At 46.0% G+C, this 22,881-nt stretch overlaps 1 protein-coding gene across 1 annotated transcript in view; it reads left to right on the top strand.

Moving 5' to 3' along the window:
- Positions 1–22,881, top strand: part of INPP5D (inositol polyphosphate-5-phosphatase D) — an 809,167-nt gene that overhangs the window by 476,539 nt on the left and 309,747 nt on the right. The window contains exons 14-15 of the mRNA XM_078666020.1: positions 2,061–2,157; positions 18,845–18,983. Of these exons, the coding sequence (XP_078522146.1) occupies positions 2,061–2,157; positions 18,845–18,983 (236 nt within the window). The remainder of the gene's footprint in view (positions 1–2,060; positions 2,158–18,844; positions 18,984–22,881) is intronic.

The raw sequence follows: 22,881 nt of genomic DNA on the forward strand, positions 1-22,881 counted from the left end.
AGAACCCGGAACACACAGCCGCAGAGGAAACAGACCACGTCACGGAAGGCTCAGGAACCACAAGAACCGGCATGCCAGGCGCGAGCATCACGCACCCGGAAATGCGTACTTAATGCTCATTGGCCCAAGAGACGCTGTCGAATATTTTGATCCCTGGCCGGTTGTTCGTAGTGTCCCGCTTTCCCTTGGTTCACGGAACTAGGAGCTGAAGACCGGCGTCGGAAGTTAGTACCGCAGTTCGGAACTACGGTGTTCTTTCACGGAAGCGAGCGGCGTTTCGTTTCATTCTGCAGCCTTGGAGTCCTGGTCGAGCGCTGGGTTTTACGCTCCCGGGACGGACAGGAACAGAGACGCCCACCAAGGGAGGTGGTTGCAGCGTCTCTGTTTTGGGTTATTATTTAACATTGATTCCGACCCCTCGGTGGAGCGCCAGGCTAGGTGTTCCCGAGGCGAGTGGCAGAGTAAAGAGGACGCCTCAACGTGAACCCCCCATCAGTCGTATCGAACGGCATTTTCGGCCGTTTCTCTGCACGGTGTCCTCTGTTGGCCGGACACCGGGACCGGTGTCCATGCAGAGGACGGTTGGACCACGGCACTACTGAACGAGGTGCTAACGGCTGATGGGTAACGTATGAGAGACCTTGCAGTGCGAGCATAGAGTCGCCTTATTATTGTTTTACCTAATCCATGTGTACTTGTGCTTAATAAACAAAGAACATAGCAGTACTTGTGTTGCCATAGGTCTTTCTTACCGGTATCCTCGATCCCGAGAAGTAGGTGGTGGATTACATTGTCATATTGATTAGTCCACTTGGGATCGGGGCTCCATTACTCCTGCCTGAAATGGTTTCTGTCACCACGGGCTCTTTGGGATACCTTTGGCCTCGCATGTTGCTCTTTCCAGGATTGGAAATTCATCTGACCCGTACATTTCTTTCTTTCGGCGTTTCATAGGTTCCCACAGGAAAGAATTCTGACCTACATCAAGAGTAGAACTTAACTCACCATCACCCCTCCTCTCATAATGTCCATAGACGAAATTAAAGCTGCATCATTCAAGGGACTCTACAGAACTTGTCCTAGCTGAGTCTGCACAGAGGACCTGGGGAGCCAGGAGTAACAGTCCAGACCTGAAAATCATAGACAGTATCGATAGTTATCTGTAATAGACTCTTGGGGACAATATTCCGAGAATCGTAGTGTGCTGGCACCATAATTGGTGCGATTCTTGTCATAGTGGAAGCTATGGGTGAGAGGACCATTGATTTCAAGCTTCTGACTTTAGAGGAAGTGGCAGAAGAGGTCATATCAAAGCTGGTAAGGGCAGCATCCAGGGTCTTTGACAGCCCTGCCTCTACTAAAGCTGTAACAGTGTTGTCAGTGTAGCAACTGCCCTTGAACATGTGTGCATTTTAGCAACCACATAGGTAGTGCAATTTACGGTACCTATTTTCCAGAAGCCATCTATTTCTCCTTTGTATATTTTTCAGGAATCAACACCCACTTATTCCACTTTCTTGGTAATTGATGGGATTTGTGAAGTATGGGGTCTGGGGACAGAAAAATAAAAAGATGTGGCAAGAGGCAAGGTTACTAAAAGTACCAATTATGGAAGTTATTAAAAGTTGGCAAAAGTTCAGAAAGAAAGACTTGACGACAGCAAAAGATTACAATCGAAATCAATGCAGTTTGACACAGTGACAGAGATCTGCAGCAATAATGGTTCTTAGTGTACCAGGTAAAAACAGGCAATCCTGAGAAGTGAAAAGTTAAAATCACCCGCTTTCAATAATGGGCAGGCTCTCTTAGCTCAGGGGGATGAAAAGGGTGGCGCTATCTCAAGGTCATAGCTTTATTACTATTACCCCAGGTATTGGTATCTCCGGGAGTGGCGGGAGGAGTGAAGAGGTGTGTGGCCACAGCTACTAGTTAGTAATCTAAGGATCTGTAATGAAGGTGTATGTGTCAGTTTGTTATCACCTGATGTGGAAGGAGAATGGGGCGAAGGGGTGAAAGGAGGAGCAGTGAATATATCTTAACCATCCTCCTTCTGTTTGCAGGTAACAAGGGTGCAGTGGGGGCCTCGTTTATGTTTAATGGAACATCATTTGGCTTTGTGAACAGTCATCTGACCTCCGGAAGTGAAAAGAAACTCAGGTAAGAAGTAGTAACCTACCATCTACAAGCTTTCCGTGCTGCTTCTCCTCACCTCTGCTGACTGAGCACCTGTTTCAGAACTCTGTCGTCCACTCACAGAATACTTTAGTCTTTCATAGTCTTCCCAGTGGAGGAGAAGCATAATCTTCTGCTCTCATTTCCCTAAATAATGCGTTGTCCCGTTCTCTAACTTCATCACTCTGTCTTCTCTATCTCGTTCTGTTTCTCTCTCACGGTCTCCTACGTTATATTTCCCTCCTCCCTTATTGTATCAAACATGTTGTTGGTTCCTCCTCTTGCTTTTCTTCTCCAAAGTTGGAAAAAGTAAAAAAATGAATACACATTTAATAAATCAATTCTGGCGGTCAAATAGATTGCGGTTTACCTCGTAAGCATTGTGTTTTTGCATATTGGACCATATATGTGATGAGAATGTTTTGTAAAATGGTTTGTCATATGTAGCGTCTCGAGCCAATATGGGCTAAGGAGAAGGTAATCAGAGCGTCAATCCCTTTTAGTTCATAATGGAGCCATGATGAATGAGATTCAGGTAGCATAGTGGGTAGCTGGAGGTATAGTGTCTCCAGCCTCAGCCATTAGAGCGGAAGACAAGGTCTTTCCAGCCTCACTATCATACAAGTTCCAGTTATAACCATGTTCAGTATCCAAAGCAGACCAATGTTTTTATTCTCTCCCATGACAGTCTTAGCTTTTAGTGTGGCCCATTAGTTTCCAGGCGTCTTTGCAATTGTTCATTTAAACATATGACATATACATATTTTATCCTCAGATTATCACCATTTCCAAGAAAAAGTTTAGGGTGTCCTTCTAGATCAATGAAGGAGTGAATTATCAAAGTCCCTAGACCATATTAGTACATCCTACAACCACCTTGTTGTGGCAAATAAGTGCATTTGTGCATGTGAACTTGCCATTGTATGGCTCTGCATTCTAGTAGCTACAGCCTGGTATAAACTAGTTCACCATGTCCAAATTGTCAGGGCCGGCTTTAGGGCAGTGCGACTGGGCGTTGGCCTGTTGAGGGGGTGCTTATCTCTGGGGGGTGGGAGGGGTGCTGTATTTAGCAATAACTTATGATTGGAGTGCTAAGGGGCACTTTTGCCCTGTGGAAGTGAGAGACTCCGAGGAGGCGGTCTTGAGGTATGGGGCGCCAAAAATGATTGTTGCACCAGGCGCCACCAGCGCTAAAGCCGGCCCTGCAAATTATCCAGAATGCCAGGATTAGTACTGTAACTGACACACATAGGACATGATTCTAACCAGACCTTTAATTGCAGTTCAGGTGAAAACGGAAATTTGTGCCTGAATCAGGATTACAGCCTGAGTGATAAAATCATACTTTTCCACAGTTTACCAGTTATTTTGTAGCTCACACTGGGGAAAAACATGCCAGTCAGTCAAAAATACTTTATTCGGTTTGTTTTAAAACCATAAAAGCATACTATAGATTTATACAAAGAAATTTAAAAAAACATAAATTCATTCCAAGTTAAAACAGAGAAAATTTGACATGAAATTTAAAACACAATACAAAATATTCAAATTTCTTGTTGGGCGAAATTCATAAAACCCAGTTACTAAGCTGAGACATAACAAACATTCATTTAAATCAGTTAAAGTGCATTAAGGTCAGTTGAGCTTAGCCTAAGTTTTCTCATGATTCTTACGGCCACAGCGAGGAAGCTGGCAACATTAAAAAGTTCCCACACATTTGATAAAAGCTGCTAATATAGTAGTGCTGGCTTCGCCTGAAGAAAGCCTTTGAAAGCTAGGATAGGGAGGATAAAACGCTTCCTGATGAAGGTAAAGTGCTTACAGAGAAGGATAAAGTGCATCGTGTCCTGGGTGGAGGCATCATCACATGAGCAAACCCCAAATTCCTCCACCCTTTTCCAATCTGGTGACTCTGCAAACAATAAATGGACTTGGTTCAACCTAAATCTGGTCAATTAAAATCGATTATTGGGGTTTGTAACAATAACCAGATAGGGTTCAATAGTCAAGACATTTTTCTGCAGTTGATGGGCTCTTACCGTCTGTTTAACCAACTCCCTATCCTCTCTGGCTGAGTTAGCTATTAAAATATACGAATCCTTCACCCATTTGATGTCCCCCTTCGACAGTTTCTCGGGTGAATTATATAGCTCAGGGCGACCCAGTGACACTGACATGTTATACACATATTTAAGCCATGGGATATGATTCCCATGGTCAAGGGCTAAACAATCTTTAAAGATTTCCTGGTTTAGCCCCAATTCTGGGTGCAGCCATGTCGAGATCCATTTTAGAAGGGGTGCCATGGTAATCTGATCTTCCACAAATCTGGCACCACACTCCTGATGGACTATATAACCAGCTGTCGAGTGTGGGACACATAACATTTTTCTAAGAAACTTGTCCTCCACCACCTGTATTGATTTCACATTCCTGATTCCCCAAATGTCAGCACCGTACATTGCGAGGGAGACACATTTTGCGCTATATATATTCAGGAGGGCTTGCATGGGTCTTGCCCCCAACTTACGAGCAAAGCCCAGGACGGCAGCAGTTGATCTTGCCATGATATTGCTTTTAGCTATAATTTGTGGAGACCAAGTGTCTTGATCGTCAAATATGACTCCTAAGTACGGAAAAGTAGAAACCTTAGACAGCTCGTTTCCATCGCAATGAAAGATTTTATCTCTTGTGGACTTCGGGGCAATTTTCATTATATGTGATTTTGTGAAATTAACACTAAGGCCCAATGACTTCATAAAGGCCGCAAAGGAATTTAAAAGCGATTGTAGTCCCACTGCAGTTCTTGCTAGGAGAGCGGCGTCATCCGCATAAAGTAGTGCCGGGATCAGGCGCAGTCCAACACGCGGGATGTCTTTGCACGAATCACATAATACGGTGTCCAAGCTATTAATATAGAGGGTAAACAATAACGGGGCCATAATGCACCCTTGCCTGACAGTTTGTAATGCGTATGCCTTCAGTGCAATTGCTCATTTGATCATAACGCAGGGCAGATAAACCCCTATGTAGGTCTGCAAGAAAATAAACGATGTTACTATCAATTCCTAGTTTCAGAAGCATGGCCCACAGTTTGGACCTATTCACTCGGTCAAAGGCTGAGGAAAGGTCCATGAATGCCAGAAAAAGTGCTCCCTTCTTGGCAACTGTGTATTTCCCAATCAATAAGTTTAGGTTGAGGCATTGATCTGACGTGCCCCTACCCTTCCTGAAACCATATTGCAAATCTGAGAGGGTTTTTGTATCCTCTAGCCAATCTGTGAGTTGGCTAAGCACCACCCTTCCGAGCACTTTTACTGCGGAGTCAATGAGGGATATAGGACGATAACATGTGGGATCTCCTCTATTACCTTTCTTAAATATCGGTACTATTACTGATTCTGCCCATGTCTTAGGTAGGCCGGATTTACAGGCCTTATTGAAGACGTTACACAATATGTTGGACCAAGTTTCAATGTCAGATTTAAAAAGGTCAGCCGGAACACCGTCTGGTCCCGGGGCCTTATTGCTTGTCATCTGTTTTATCGCCTCTGACACCTCTGGGACTGAGAAAGATAAGGTATATGACTCAATCTTAAAATCTGGGTTGACACTAATATCATTCCCATCGTATACTGATTTAAAATGATTATGCCAGATCTGCTCCTGAATACCACAATCAAGCTGGCTGTTCGGGGACTCACGAAAGAAAGGCTTATTTACCACCTCCAAAAACTTGGAACTGTTTTTAATTACATCGGTCGATAATAACTCTTCCCAAGCTTCCTTTCTGATCTCCTTTTTCCGATTTGTTTGAGCCAGTTTATATGCTTGCCTTAGGGTGGGTATTATGAGTTGATTTGGTGGATTTTGTTTCAAGGCAGCCAACAACTTCCTATGGGCTGATGAACAGCTATGGTCAAACCATCTCTCCCCGGTCCTATCCTGTCCTTTATGTGGTTGCTTGAGGTCCATGGAGATTTGTTTGCAAAGTTTGGTGTAGGCCGTCAAGACAACCTCATCATAATTACATACATTCTTGCAGATGGACATCTCATGACCCACCATGACCAACAAGTTGGCGTGGAAGTCTTGGGGTACCACCCGGCTCCATTTAATTCTTCGAGCTTGATCTGTGGGCCGTAGATCTAATGTGCCCAAACTTTTTTTAATTTTCCCCAGTTTCTTTAGATCATCCATTAAGGTCAATATGACAGGGTTATGGTCGCTAAATGTGGACCAGGACACCGAGTACCCCTTTACTCTGGTGGACAAAGTTGTACTAATAAAAATACAGTCAATAGTTGACCCAGTGCTATTAACCTTAAAGGTCGGTGCCACCAGGCCCCCTCTGAATGGTTTTGGGTAAATCAGACCGTTAGCTGCCACCAATTTCTCCAGAAAGAGTCCCTGTGGTGAATGTTCAAAGTGGGTATCTTCTTGATCGGCCGGGCCCAACCTATCCCAGACATGGCAATTGTCATCACAGCAATGTATGTTAAAATCACCCAAAAGAAGGACCGAATAAGGTTTAATATTTTTCTCGTTATATGAATCGAGAAAGTGATAAAGACTGACTAAATGTTCATTTTTAAAAGCTCTGTCAAAAGAATTATAAAAATTAATAATGAGCCAGTTGCTGACGTCAGCGGACACAATTTGTACTATCAGACAGTGTAAAGAACCTGTTTCTAGTTTGGTGTAGGTACCCGCAATTTTCAAGGAAATCAATGTCAATAGGCCACCCTTTGCCCTCCCCTTAGGGGAGGCTGTTGCAGGTAAAAAAAAAGGTCGCATAGCCATCCCGATTAAAGGAATTACCGGTGTCCCAGGTTTCCTGTAGCCCAATGATAACCGACTCAGTTAAACAGGACCTCCACCTGGGATATTCCAACTGAGTATTTTTGTCCCTACGTGGTTTGTCGCAGTGGGAACACCTGACACTGGTATTTTCCCTGAGACCGACCCACTAATGAGGACAATTTCCTCTTGTACAAAAGGCTCCAGTCAGTCAATCTACTCTAGATCTGTAAATGGCTCAAACCTATTAAGGATAGGGACATTGTACTCATAGGTGCCCCAGGAGTGTAATCTGTCTATTAGCTCAATCCTGCCTCTTGCAAAGATAAAGTGTTACGGTAAAAAAATCCCAGGGGTAAAACCCCAATGCCCACCCCACTTAGACTCCTTGTTTCAGCTCTCTCTAGGATTAGCTTAACAATTTGCGGGGATACAAAATTTAATATCACGCAATCCCCCCTACAGGTTTTAGCAGAATCGCCTATCCAGGAAATCCTGCGCGTCATTTTAAACTCCCTAAATAAGCGGTTGCCAAGTCCTGTTAAATTGTCTAGGTGGTGGAGAGCTTTGTTCCTAAGAGAGGTCCAATGTTCTTCCGTCTCAGATTGTAGTGGAGGTACATTGGATAAGATAACAGTGTAAGGAGTAGCCTCCGGTGGTAAATTAAACTGGGTGGGTCTATCTTGGTGATTTTGTCCTCCAGGATCTGCCCCTAGACAATGGGTTTCACTTATCTCCGGCCTTATTCGAACTTTTGGGGCAGGATTACTGCTTCTCGAATCATGAGCAGTTCGAGCAGTAGTATTGCAACCTCTACCTGACACCTCTGATGATTCGTTTAGGATAATGAGTAATTCTTTCACCTGATCAGTAGGCCCGTTCAACCCTCCACCCGCCAAAGTGCGATAGGGCAGGAGTAATTGATTCTCGATTTCACTCAATCTATCGTCTATCTTGGCTAATTTGCTCGCGATGGGTATGAGTAGTAATAAGAACTTTTCCTCAAGTTTGGGGCTACAATTCGATCTTCTAGGTCGGATTGCACCTGCCTTAGGGAACTTTGCGAATTGGCAATAATTGGGCTGGGTACAGTTTGGGAAGCCATCTCTTGCACGCAGCCTTTCCGTCCACGAGTACCTCTAGTTTTAAAAACCTTACTAGCCTGATAGGAGGTTACTGGAATGCTAACTGCCTTCCTTTTTGTTTGTTGAGGCGCTAGCAACAACGACATTCCCCCCTTTTTCTACATTAACTAGTCGTTGCTGCCGGGTTAAGATTTTAGATGGAGAGGGTGAATCATTAACAGAGATCTCGGCAACCTGGGATAGATCGTCCATCACTACAATCGATGATGCTGAGACAGAATGGTGAATCTGGGCCTCATGCACGGTTACCGTTTTTCTCGTTTCCACTGTGTCTAATGGCAACAAAGGGCCAGGGGATGGGTGTGTGATAAGGGACCGAGTGGATTCTAGTGACAACCTCTTTTGGGTCAACTCGATTTCGTTGATTAATGTGGACTCCGCCCTGGTGAAAAAGGCATCGAGAGTACCCACTATCCCTGCAACCCCAACCCCCTTACCATGACCCTTATTCATTGCAGTTGTTAATACAGTATAAGAACACAAGGATTAGAATAACAAGGTTAAACACACTAACCCAAGTCCTCTTGAAATGCAAGATACAAAAATAAAGAGGGGTAGCCCAGTCCAGCCTCCTCCAGCCACTGACTGGCACGGACGGGCCCGCCCTTTGCCCGGGCTTCGATCACGTGCGTCCCGCGCTGCGGGAGGGCCGCTGTGAATATATGCGCCTCCCAGCGCTGCTGCTGATGATCCGGTCCGAGCGCGCCCCGGGGACTCTGGGTGTTGGAGTCCCGGCGTGCTCAGAGAGCAGCGGTCCCCTCAATCAAGCTGGCAATGTCCTGGGGCTTCGGGAGTATAGAGAGTAAGGCAAGTGGCAGCAACAAGGGTCAAAGCAACGGTAGGCTAATGGCGCGTCATGGAAAAGCATGCATTATTCCCCATTCTGACATGAAGAATTTGGATTGGGGAGGCAATACGTTTGTATGAATACTTACTTGGTGCAGTATTAAATCCCAAAATACTGTGTAATGAGGACCCTGGAAAGGAGCTACTTACACCAGTACTGCACCGACTCCATTAGTTATTGTCTTAATCTGGCCCCCAAATGATGCTCGGAGTCGGGATTCGGTTGTATGCTTCTTTATTCACCTTCATTCGTAATCCTAACTACTTCCTGTTTCCCCGGTCCCTCCCTATCCTGTTCCGCCTGCCCTGTCTGCATACAGGGTCAGGCAGATGATACTACACCTCCCCCCTTTATACAACAAGGCTTACTGTCTCCTCAGAGTTCTTCAATGAGTCGAATGGGTCGCTTGACTACTCTCTTTGGACGACAGCTTCGTGCCTGATCTGGAGTATGCCTTTCTCGTGGGTCCTCTAGCCTCACTGGCATGGGACGCGCTCTATTGCTGTCTTCCCGATAGTTCGACAACTCCGCGCTGGACCAGCTGTCTTGAGAACGAACGTGGGCCGACGAGTGGTATCTCTTGAAATGAGAGATGTTCCGGGTTATCCTCTTTCCTTCTGATTTGGCGGTGATCATAGTCCCCTTTTGGCTAGAGACTCGCATTGGGTGGGCAAGGTATCGGCTGTCTGCTTTGGTCTTGCGATCTTGTCTTACCAGCACCCAGTCTCCTGCATGAATGTCTCTCTGTCTTGCGTGCCGGCGCCGATCAGCGTAATCTTTCATTTTGGCTTTCTTTGCTCGGTCTAGTTTTACCAGGGTGTCATGATCGGTGGTCACGAGTCGGGGTTGCAGGACGGTGTTTGATGTCGGCAATCTCGTGCGGGGAACTCGCCCTAGCATCAGGGTGGCGGGGCATTGATTTGTGTTGCTGTGTAGCATGGTCCTGTACGCTCACAGCACTTCGTTTAGTGCCTGCTGAATGTCACGGTGAGCGAGTTCCGCTTGCTGAACTGTCTTTTTAAGGGTTCCCATAAATCGCTCAACCATGCCGTTGGCTTGGGGCCATAGGGGAGTGATTTTCCGATGGTTGAAATTGAGGTGCTTCGCAAATTCAGCGAACTCGTGACTGTTGAACGGTGGTCCGTTGTCTGTCTTTACTCCTACAGGTATTCCCCAGGCTGCGAACGCCTCATCAATGACGGGAATAAGAGCTGATGCTTTCGTGGAGGACACTTGCTGCGCTATAGGGAAGCGGGACTATTTGTTCATGATGACAAGGATGTATTTGCCTGATTTCAGTGGCCCGAAGAAGTCGATGGCCACTTGCTGCCACACCCCGTCGGGTAATTCAGACATCTGTAAAGGAGCCGGTGGTTCCTCCCGACTAACGAGCTGACATGAGGCACAGTCTTTGAGTGTGGTTTCCACCATGTGGTCGAGGGACGGGAACCATACACGTTCTGGAAGTGCTTTCTTGGTGGCCACTACTCCTTGGTGCCCTTCATGAGCGAGATTGATAATCCCTTGACTAAGCCGTTGGGGAATGGCTATCCTCCCTCCTCGTAACAGTAGACCGTCCGTGCTGACAGAGAGTTCTGCCTGAACATGCTTGAATGCCACCAGTTCCTGGGCGTCCGCGGGCGCATCGTGGCGGCTGGTGTCAAGGTGTCTCCAGGAGTTAGCACGTATGTGACCCATGATGACCTGGATGGTAGGATCTTCGGCTGAGGCTGTTTGAATGGCTTCTAGGGGCACAGCTGGAGGGTGTGCACTGTCGATGATGAAATTAATGTACTCCTCCGCCACCGAGCCTCGTTCCCGCGAGTGAGATTGTGGGTGCCTTGACATGTAGTCTGCTGGGTTTTCGGCCTTCCCAGGCTTATGGATGATAGTGTAGATGTAGTCTTGTAGTCGGAGGCCCGTTCTCTCTATCCGTGGAGGCATCTTTGCTTGTGGGTAGCCAAAAAATAGTGATGAGCGCTTGGTGGTCCGTGATAAGCGTGAAGTGCTTGCCGTATACGAATAGGTGAAAATGTTCACACGCCCAGACAACCGCAAGGCTTTCTTTCTCTGGCTGAGAGTACGCCTTCTCTGTGTCCGTAAGACTACGGCTGGCGTAGGCGACCACGTGACGTTGATCTGCGTAGCTGTCATACTGAGCCAGGATGGCACCTAGCCCCACGGGGCTGGCATCCACTGTGATCTCGGTTTTACGTTTGGTGTCAAAATAGGCAAGGTTGATGGCGGTGCTCACAGCGTCCTTGATTGTGTTGAAAGCATGTTCGCATGCGGGTGACCACAGAAATTGTTGACCTTGACGAGTGAGTTCCCGGAGTGGATAACTGATGGTAGCATAGTCTTTAATGTAGCGGGCACAATAACTTGCCATTCCCAGAAAAGAGCGGAGGTCACTGAAGTCTTGTGGTTGTGGGGTGTCTGCGAGGGCAGACACTTTTTCAGGATCTGGTTTCATGGCATCTTTGGAGAAAATGTGCCCGCAGAATTTGAGCGTGGGCTTGTGGAATTCACACTTGTCTGGATTGAGTGTGAGGTTGGCATTCAGTAAGGCGTGGCACAAACGGTCTAGGGCTTTGTCGTGTTCCACCTGGTTCTCCCCAAACACTAGGATATCGTCGCTGTAGTTAAAGGCATTTGGGATGCCCTGGATGACTCTCCGAATGGCCTCTTGAAAGATCTCTGCTGCGAACGAGATTCCGAAGTTGAGGCGTTTATATCCGAACAGACCTTGATGTTATGTTATGTTATGTTATGTTATGTTATGATTTTATTTATATAGCGCACGGCTACTCAATAAGAGTGTCCCGGCGCTTTAGAGAGCAGCTCAACGGTTTAAAAAACATAACAGAGAACAAACAAGGAAAATCAGAAAGTGAGGTGCAAAAGAAAACAACCTAAAGATTAAAAAGCCAGGTCTTCAGGTTTTTCCTGAACAGAAGCAAGAAAGGGATGATGCGTGGTGAAGGTGGTGATATATCGGGATTGTTCTTGGAGTTCCAATTGGTGGTATCCCTTATTGAGGTCCAGCTTTGAGAACACAGTGGCCCCGTTAAGGCTGGCGATCATATCACTGATATGAGGTCCAGGATGTCTCTCCCTCTCGATGGCAGTGTTCGGGGCGCGCATGTCCACGCAGAGGCGCACTTTGTTGGTTTGGCCTTTCTTAGGTACGACTACCACTGGAGACACCCATGGGGTGGGCCCTGTAGATCTTTCAATGATGTCCGTCCGTAGTAAGTCTTGGAGTTCCTCTTCTACTGCCTGTTGTAGATGAAATGGTACCTTCCTATGGTGTTGTGCTACTGGGGGTACCCGCTCATTAATGTGCAGTTTGACTTTAAATTGGTTGAGTTTCCCGAGACCCTTGAATAAGTTGGGGAATTTGTTGACAATGTCTGGGGAATCATCCACAGTGTATAATAGTTCGACAAGTTTGAGGCGTTCCGCCGTCGGCAAACTGAGGAGGCAATCCGCTGCCTCTGGACCTTCAATTACATGAACATAGGCTTGGATCTGTCGGTTTTTGTAAGTTAGAGTCGTGTGGAACCGTCCGAGGCAGGGTAGAGGTTTCCTGGACATCCATGTGTAGACTCGAACAGCGGCTGGTTCTAACTTTGGATGAGGCTTCATACTGTTATATTCCATGGCACAGATGTAGTTTAAAGATGCTCCCGATTCTAGTACAAATTTGGCCGGGTGGCTTCCTATTCGAATGTTCAGTCGTGGATATGTTTTTCAGCCTGTCGGGGTCCGATACCATGAGAACATACTCGTCACTGTCTTGTGACACAGGTGTGGGAGAGGACGATTCTCGAGACGTTGACCTCCGAGATCTCAGTGAAACAGTATGCGAGTGCTTGACCTCGACGAGCTGGAGGAGCAACTTTCTCTCCCTTTGACTGCTCTGGCGCAGTGTCGGGTTTCTGAGCTTGACTTGGCTGTCTTTGTTTCTGACCGGCGCGTTTGGCAGGTTACTTCGAAGTGATTTTCTCTCCCACAGCGGTGGCATCGTTGTCCTAAGGCGGGACATTGTCCCGAGTGCGGGTAGTCTTGACCGCATCTGTAACATTTTGAGGCGGGCCTCCTCGTGTGATAGCTTCGGGCTCCATGGCGTGATCAGGTCGCTCGGGTCTTCTGCGTTGGCGTGTCCGACTTGCGGCGGTCTGAATAACGTTTCGGGTCCACGTGTGATTGCATCCGAAAGGCTTTCTCCTTCTTCTCGGACTTGCTAGCTTCCATTCTCTTAGCATGGTCTTCGGCCTGATCATTGATACGTGTCAGTTCTTCGATCTCTTTGAGTGTGTAATCTTTCTTCAACAATCTGCGACGCAGCGATTCTGATTGGCATCCCTCGATGATGCACAGTCGTAGAGCGTCTTCGGTGTTGAACGCGTTGAATTTGCAATACCGTGCTAGGCGACGAATGCGAGCAATGAAGTCGCACATTGGTTCGTCTTTTTCTTGGGAGGCGAGGTTAAACGTGTACCGTTCGTAGTCCAGGTTCCGTTTGTGTAAGAACTTCCGATCTAGGGCTCCTTTCACATCTTCATATGAAAGGGTCGTGGCCGCGGGTAGTTCTTTGATGATCTGCGCAATGTCCTTTCCTATTAGGTTCCGCAGTGCTATGAGCTTCTGCTTGGGGTCTCGCACCTGGGACCCAGTCATAAAATCCTCAAAGTCCTCTGCCCAGCTCTTCCACTTTGGCCCCATGCTGTTTCCGGACGTGAGTTCTAGGGGCTCTGGCGGGCGTAGATATGACACCCCCATCATCATCGGGTGTGGTTGCGGGACTTGCTGGGTGGATCCTGTGGCCTCTGTGCGCGAGGTATCGGGTTCACCAGGCATCTTGAGTGCCTCTCTGGGTTCACTTGACCTTGGGGCGCCTTATCTCTACGAGTTTCCGAGTTTTGTGAAGTTTGTGGCACTTGCCTGACTTCAAGATGGCCGCCGTGTAGGAGCCAATGTGATCCTATGGTCAGTGCCTGACTTTAAAATGGCCGCCGATGGGGACACAGGGCTTCACTTGCACACAGACGGCTCCAACTTCTGGCAGCTATTTGGCAGGGGTAGTCACTTGCTCAGACTCACCCTCATTGCACGCTGCTACTCTTGGCTGTTGGCTCTTCTGTGGCGCCGTTTTATCGCGATTACAATCGCGCCATTTTCGCGCCTTTTCGCGCTTTTGGGACGATTCCTGGCATGGGCAGCTACAAGCTGCGGTCACAGTGGGGGGCAAGCGGTGGATCGGCGGATCCCATCCTCGTCGCCAGTGTCTTAATCTGGCCCCCAAATGATGCTCGGAGTCGGGAGCCGGGTTGTATGCTTCTTTATTCACCTTCATTCGTAACCCTAACTACTTCCTGTTGCCCCGGTCCCTCCCTACCCTGTTCCCCCTGCCCTGTCTGCATACAGGGTCAGGCAGACGACACTACAGTTATTAGTGAGAGTTGTGTTATTAGAAAACTGCTAAGGCTAGTTAGTTCATGTTAATGCACCTAAAAGCAGTTTGACATTAAATATTAAACTTTGTGAGCGGAGATTTAATTACAACATACTTCTGAATAAAATAAAATTCAAGAGACATCTTTCTGATTTCCTGCCAGGTCTCTAAACTGTAGGAAACACTGCTGGCTGACACCTGCAAAAAACAAGAAATGGCATTGCTTTTATTAAAGTCATTAAAACACATCTATTTTAATTTGCTTTCAGTCAAGACTAAATTCTTTTGTAATATCCAGTGCCTAAAAACATGATGTATGTACTGGAAATAATAAAAAGGAAAAGAAAGAAGAAGGATTTGAACTTAATTGTAATTGTAATTGCATTTATATAGCGCATACTACCCCATACGAGGCGTCAAAACACTTTTTCAGCAAGTAGAACGCTACACGGCAACCCAAGGAGGATTAGTGGTGAATTAGTTTAGGGAGATATGAAATTAATTTGAGCGTTGGACGTGCGTTTTTTAGACGTGCGTTTCTTATTTGGATTGAAAATGGATAGTGGAGTAATAGAAGAGGGAAGGGTTTGCATTTATACAGTGCTTGCTACCCCTGATGAGGTGTCGAAGCACATTTCATAGGGTAGCACACTATAAGATTGATATACAGTTGACTGTGGTTATAAAAGACTGTACACCATCTTTAGGCATACAGAATATATAGGATAAGGAATGATAAGGGACCAGTGATCTGCAGAAAATTGCTATGGTTTCTAGGAAATTCTATCAAGAACTAAGTACATCTCAACAAAAGGTTGCAGTATTAGATCCAACGGATTCAAGAGAGAAGTAAAATGACCATTTCTCAAACTGATTGACGTTGTTCATCCTATAGTCCCTATCCCAATTGGAGAAGTTAAGGAAACTGAAAGTTGTGTCCGTAATGGTATGATGATGGACACCCCCAGATCTGAGACTGGGGGTGGTTGTCTGAAAAGTTTCAGCGCTCCGTCCATCATCTTCTTGTGTTTGAGCTGTAGAAAATGATCATACACGTCTCTGCTCCAATTATTTGTAAATTGATTTCATCTGCAAGGCTAGGTTATCTCCAAAATTGTGGGAAGCTGCAAAAATAGTGATTTTTCCTCTAAAAAGGAAATCCTCCAAAGAAACCTTCTGAATGCCATCACACTTTGTGGACAGGAACTGACATTGGCCTTTGTTAAAGAGCAGATCTTCCTAGGCTAGAAGAAGAACCTTCTTAGTATGCAGGTACGGCCTATCATTCCAAGAAACAACACAAGACGCCAAAATTACACTAGAAGTCTGAGACTGCTGTAGAAACAATCTGCAGCAGAAAGGAAAAAAAGAGACACAGGCCAGGAACCCAAAGAGACGCAAACGGAGCTCATTAAGAAGCCACTTCTGTGGCCGCTACCTCGAAAAGGTAAGGAGAAACGCCTTACACTATTTCACCTCTGAGAATGACTAAATATACTCCCAATTTAGCGTTGAACTGACATTATGGGACTGTAACTGGCTAAGACACTATAACTCATATCAACTTTGCAGCTTCCATTACAGACTGGTCTAAAACCTCTAAACAGGACTTATCTTTTAGATACTTTCATAACTACACGGATAGAAGGAATCCCCCTCTTCCCAGTTTTATTTGCCCTTTACTTGGAAACTCTTTTGCCTACAATATACGCGAGCAGAGCTATTCTGGGTCCCAAGTGTTCAAGCATTGCTACAAAGTTGTCCTTTTATGATGGAAATGTATTAATATACACCTCTAATTTCAATGCTACCTTACCAGCAAGTGAGCAACTGGCCTGCTGTTTGGAGTTGAATCAGGGTATAAAATTACCATTGAAAAAATCGAGTTCTTTACATCAAATAGACCAGCTCCTCTGTGCTTAAGGGAATAGAAAAGTTAGAATATCTGAATATTGTATTGGCAAGGAAGTATGATAATCTATTCAAATTTATTTATGCAAAGCTGCTATAAAGTGCTCAGATAATTAAAGAAATGTCAAAATCAGACACTGATGATGGTGGGTTGAATTACTCTGGTTTGGATGACTTTGCTTTCCAAAGTGCTTTATTTATGTAGAGCACTTCCTATGTATGACTCACCATCACACTTCACAGGCCTCCACAATGCTATTTCATTATCCATTTGAAATCATAAAAAACGAAACAAGCTCTCAAGATGCTCCAACTTCTTATTAATTGTGGTGCTAGTCTCTTACTAATTTTCAATTTTATTGTTTGGCAGCTTTAGGTAGTGTATTAAAACCCTTAAAGCAGCCTGATTAGCTACACATTTGTCCATATTTGAATGTGTCTAAAATGGGACCTGTTGATGAATCACATAGACCCTTGCTTGCAACCAAACATATCAGCAACAAGATGTGATCCTCTTATGGAACACTATTGTGAGACACATCAAGGTCCTAAGCAACACAGGGTTGGCCCACATAGGCTAATGCGTCTCTTCCAATTGTTGGTAAAAAAAAAGTTGGATGAATACTAATCCACAATTTGAGTAGCAGTTATTTGATCATAACGAATTTTGATTCTTCACTCATCTGCAAGACAAATTTGCAACCCAAGCAAATATATTTTCAGTTTCTCTGATATTTTATCCATTTACAAAACTGTGGGGCTTCTTCTTCACCCCTCCTATTAGTAACTATTCAATTATTAGCTCTATTATTATCATCCCCACATCATATACTTGACTTTACGCATACTGTTATCCAGTGTTATGTATATTGTCCTATTCTGTACAATATCTGCTCAACTTCGTATCAGTACTTTTTGCTATTCTCTATTTGTATGTTTTGAAAATAACCGTTTGAACACAAAAAAGATATCTTCAGATTTGGAACTTATAGTCAACGCTGTATTCAACATCATTCTGTCCGCGCTAGTGCCTAATGCACGAGCTGAGTCTTAACAATAACCGTAAGAAAGACATTTCTCAGTATAATTTTTTCTTTCACTTGTTACATTTTCACATACCATGTCATTCTACTGGGAGGCGCTTTGATGCCTGGTTCACATAAAATGCATATATAAAAACAAATAAATAATACTTCATAGCTCAAGAGTGCCTTTTTGAGTGGATGGTACGACTCCCTTTTATCTGTCACAATTTGAAAGTATTGAATAGTTTTGCTTTTTTCAGTACTACTAAGGTGTTAGAGTCCCTCCAATCACTGGCATAAAATCTTACAACATCCAAGTACAAGCTTTTTTTATTGTTCTCCTTATACTTTCTCATCTTTTGTTCTCCCTGTGCACTCTTTATCCGTAGTTCACTCACTCATCTTTTCTTTCATTCTATTCTTTCCTAGCTTTTTCACACATTTCATTTCTTGCTACCTCATTTTCTGTTTCCCTTTTCTCAGTTCATCATTAGCTTTTTTATTTTTCTTTCCTTCTATTTTTGTTTCTCTCTGTCCCCCTATCACTTTCTCACTTGTTCTCTTGGGTTGTATGACAGAAGCACATATGGGTCTACTATGGGGCCCCAACAACGAATGCATCTTAACCATGCATTCCTTTAACCACGCATGCCTTTACCACGGGATATCCATGGTAAAGATCACTACCCAGCCCCCCGGTCCTGCGTATTAAAACCCGGCCCCACAAACTATATACTACCCCAACACCCAGACCCGCCTTTGAGCCCTAAAACTGCCCAACCCCTGAAAACTGCCCCTCCCCCTGCACTGAGTCCTATAACCCGGCCCCCTGAGCCCTAAAAACAACCCTGCCCCCTAAGCCCTAAAAACAACCCAACCCCCAGCCAAAAAAACAACCCGACCCCCGAGCCCTAAAAACAACCCCAATTCCCCTCAAGCCCTAAAAACAACCCCACCCTCAAGCCTCCCGAGCCCTAAAAACAATCCTGACCGCCCCAGAGCCCTAAATACAACCCTGACCCCCGAGCCCTAAAAACAACCTCAAGCCCCCAGCTCTAAAACAACCTGCCCCTTACGCCCTAAACGCAACCCCACCGAGCCCTAAAAACTACCCCTGCCCCTATAAATGACCCCACCCCTTTCAAACCCGGCCCCAACCCCACTTACCAAACTGCAACCCAGAGCTCCCTCTCCGGATCATTCCTCTTCCTGTGCCCGCACATATGCACATCAAGACCGTGCACTGCCTTGACCACTCATATTCATGGTTAAGGCATATGCATGGTTAAGACAAGTGTGGTTACATTTTCGCGGAAACGGCATGCGTAGCTCAGCCCGCGTTGTAAAGGCCATTTCCCGTTCTCTCTATCTTTCTTTCTCATTCACATTCACTTGCTCTCATGTTCTCTCTTCCTTTTTCTTCCTCTTTCCCTCCCTCTATCACATCTACCACCTTCTGGCGCTCACTTCTCTTCTGTCTCTCTAGACGGAACCAGAATTACCTGAACATCCTGCGCTTCCTGGTGCTCGGAGACAAGAAGATGGGGCCCTTTAACCTCACCCACCGCTTCACACACGTCTTCTGGCTGGGAGACCTCAACTATCGTGTGGAGTTGCCCACCTCAGTAAGTTACACATCAGGCACCCCTGCTGCATTATGTCAGACTTTAAAGGTTAATAGATTTTATAGTTTTGATATTCACAATTGCAGTTGCTACCATTTTCAATGCAATGCATGAACTGTGCTTTGTTCTTGGCGCCAGGTTTAGGATGCCCAGCTTGTGGCGCTTAGTGGCTTTCTACTGAAGTTAGCCAGACATCAAATGTCATCCACATTTGGGCTGGTAATTCTTTCAAGTGGGGAACTCAAGTCACAGGCTTAAGTTATGATCAGCTTTCATTTGTTAAATCTTTTAATGCTCTCAAATGTACTCATGATAATAGACCTGCTTAGCAAATGTGTGAGGTCTTACGATCGGATGTCACTTCTTGCAATATCACTTTCAGTGAGGTCATAGGTAGGGACACAACTTCCTGTGATGTCACTTCCTATGATGCAAAATGTGATGCCACGTGCAGTGATGTCACTTGCATACTGATACGTTGGTTAGTCCCCCCACTTATTTTTTTAGGACGCGTGCCCTGAAGCCATGGACCGCGTGAATTTGGGTGGAGCCTCCCAAGGGTGAAAACTTAGTTTTACCAATATCTCCAGAATTACTGAGTACATTCTATAGACACATACGAGTGTTGTACAGGTATTTCTACTGAAGGATAATGAGTACGATGGACTGGAATGCGGCCTAGAGTATTTACTGGTGCCTGAGATTAATTCTGGCAGTCCACCATCATTATTTTGTATACCTTATTGCTATGTTCTTAGTGCAATGAGTATGCCTATACATGGGTCCTGTGCACACTGTGCCACTGGAACCAAGCTGCACCCAACTAAAGAGGGCAAAACCGATCTTGGATTGCGTGTCTTCCGGTTCAGAGGGGACCTGGCCTAGCAGCTTAGGCTGGACTGTATTTTTTGGAGCAGAATGAAGACTAATTTTCATAAGGCTGTTCACTACTGAGGTAGCATTGTGGGGAAAAGAACGATGGACTGGAGTGCACCCCAGATATTAATTCAAGCATTCCACTCATCACTATTTGATCTCACTCCTTTCTACTGAGGGAAGCAAGAAAGGAGGTGGCAACATGCTTCAGCGAAAGCCACTCCCAAGTGCCCCCAAAGTGGGATTAGATGACTCAATTTAACAAGTGCAGCATTTGTAAAATCCTCTTAGCCCTGTGTCTCTCCTCTGCGGGGGAGCATCTAGGATCCCCCAGTGCCCTGACAGAAATGCCGTGGGCTCTTATTGCGCCAAGGAATGTGAGGGGGGTGGGAGGCGGGGCACTTGTTGCTGGAGATCACATCCTGCCCTGTTATGACGGAGAGACGCCACATCCTTTTAATAATGCTAATTACTTTAAGACTTCAGATAACTGGACCACTGACTTGCCTTCAATGGGATTTTTTCATAACATTTTCAATACAATCACCATTAAGATTGCTGAGGTCAAGGGTTTAGTGGTCCCAAATCAACTCACCATGCAGACCTGAGAAGGTCTAATACCCAACAGCGGTCAGGGCGGACCCCAGTGTTCAGCGGGATACCTTTCACCACTAACAAGCATCCTCATTTTAAAGACACTTTCATGTCTAAAACCCCCTCCAACTGACATTGTGTGGTATCCTTCATTGTAAACATTCCTTCTGGCATAACTCTTTCCTTATGTTCTAATGTAGAATGGGGCCACTTAGAATGTTGGGTTCAGTGACAAGCCATTTGTCAGCTGAACTTTGGTGGATGAGGTCTCTAGCCTGATCCCTACAATAAAGCCTCCTCAACTTTTACTGCTGCTTGTCTACTCTTCATTTAAACGGCAACACTACACATGGCTAGTGCTTTCCCATTTGATAAAATAAAACGTTGTACCATTAAACCAGTGGAACCGGGATCTGTGTTGAAAAGTTGACTCCGTGTTAGCATTGGGTCTTTGTGGGTTTCTCCTTTGACATGCTTTCATTGTTTTAAGTTTCACTGGTACTATGCACTTCTCTTCTGCATAGGGTGACCAGATTCTCAAAAGAAAGAACCGGGACAGTTCACATACCACTTTTAGGGTGACCAACCGTCCGTAAATTTCACGGACAGTCCGTAATTTCGGCCGTCTGTCCATTGTCCGTGAAGGAATCTTTAACGGACGCCATTTGTCCGTCATTTTAACAGGGCACCTGTTGACCCACCCTAAAGCCGGCACAGCTTGCACCCACCTCCCTTCTTCACTCCGATGCTGCACCGAAGCTCCTCAGATACTCAGCAGCACTGGAGAGGCGCAGCGGGATGGCAACCCTTACACCTCCAGCCCTTGATGACCTGTTAAGAGGTGCTTCAAAGGTGACTGAGAGGGAGGGGCTGCAGGTTCAGGAGCAGCTACATCTATTCACATGCAAACAGCCCTGAATGTGTCATGTCTCTGCTATTTAGAGGGGGGCTCACACATTCCATTTCTACCCAGGGCCCCAAACATCCTAGACTCCGCCAGATTACACCCCTGATTACACCGAGGCAGCATGTGCTTCTCTTCACCGAGCGTAATTACTGTCACTAAATTGTAAGCAAACCTTGGTTCTTCAAACATGCAGTCTATAATGTAAGACAATAAAGCAATGGCACAATCGCACCCACACTGATTAACAAAGTATGGATGACAATTAGTTCAATCAGTTCTCGTAGAGTATCTCCTGTAAGTACTGTACATCACAGTGGGGGATGGCATTTTGGACAGAGCCTGTCTTCTCGTTGTCTTGTGCAGGAGGGGGCGAGGAGTCCAAGATGATACTAGAATACTGCATGCCCACCCCTGTGCCCACCCTGGTGGATCCTGTTCCCTCTCCTGTGATGGCTCCTGCCCTCCCCTCAGTGGTGGCTCCAGTCCACCCCCCGCCTGTGATGGCTCCTGTCCGCCCATGTTGTGGCTCCAGTCCACCCCCACCTGTGATGGCTCTTGTCCCCCCCTGTGGTGGATCCTGTCTCCACCCTGGGTGGCTTCTGTCCCAGTCCTGGAACGGCCCCTGCAGCGAGGGTGAAGTTCTTGATGGGCCTCTTCTCAAAAGGGCTCAGCTCAAAATTAATATGGAAAGGTCGGCGAGTAAGTAAGTGAAGGGATGGCTGGATGAATTAGTGAAAGGGTGAATGGATGAATGAAAGATTGAATAAATGGATAATGAGAGAGGATGGATGGATTGATGAGTGAGGGGAAGGATGGAGAGAAAATGTAAATAGCTGGATGTATGGGTGGAAGGGTAGCTGGATGATGGGAAAGATGGATGAGGAGAAGGATGTATGAGGAGAAGGATGGATGGATGGATGAGGAGAAGGATGGATGGATGGAGGGGAAGGATGGATGGATGAGGGGATGGATGGATGAGGGGATGGATGGATGAGGGGATGGATGGATGGATGGATGGATGAGGGGATGGATGGATGGATGGATGGAGGGGAAGGATGGATGGATGGATCAGAAGGATGGATGGATGGATGAGGGGAAGGATAAATGGATGGGTGAGGGGAAGGATAGATGAATGGGTGAGGGGAAGGATGGATGGATGAGGGGAAGGATGGATGGATGAGGGGAAGGATGGATGGATGGATGATGAGGGGATGGATGGATGGATGATGAGGGGGTGGGTGAAAGGATGGATGATGAGGGGAAGGGTGGATGGATGGATGATGAGGGGAAGGATGGATGGATGATGAGGGGAAGGATGGATGGATGGATGATGAGGGGAAGGATGGATTGATGATGAGAGGGTGGGTGAAAGGATGGATGATGAGGGAATGGATGGATGATGAGGGGGTGGGTGAAAGAATGGATGGATGGATGATGAGGGGAAGGATGGATGGATGATGAGTGGGTGGGTAGAATGATGGATGGATGGATGGATGGATGATAAGGGAAAAGGATGGATGG

Source organism: Lissotriton helveticus, chromosome 11 (genome assembly GCF_964261635.1).
Source record: "Lissotriton helveticus chromosome 11, aLisHel1.1, whole genome shotgun sequence".
NCBI classification, from domain to species: domain Eukaryota; kingdom Metazoa; phylum Chordata; class Amphibia; order Caudata; family Salamandridae; genus Lissotriton; species Lissotriton helveticus.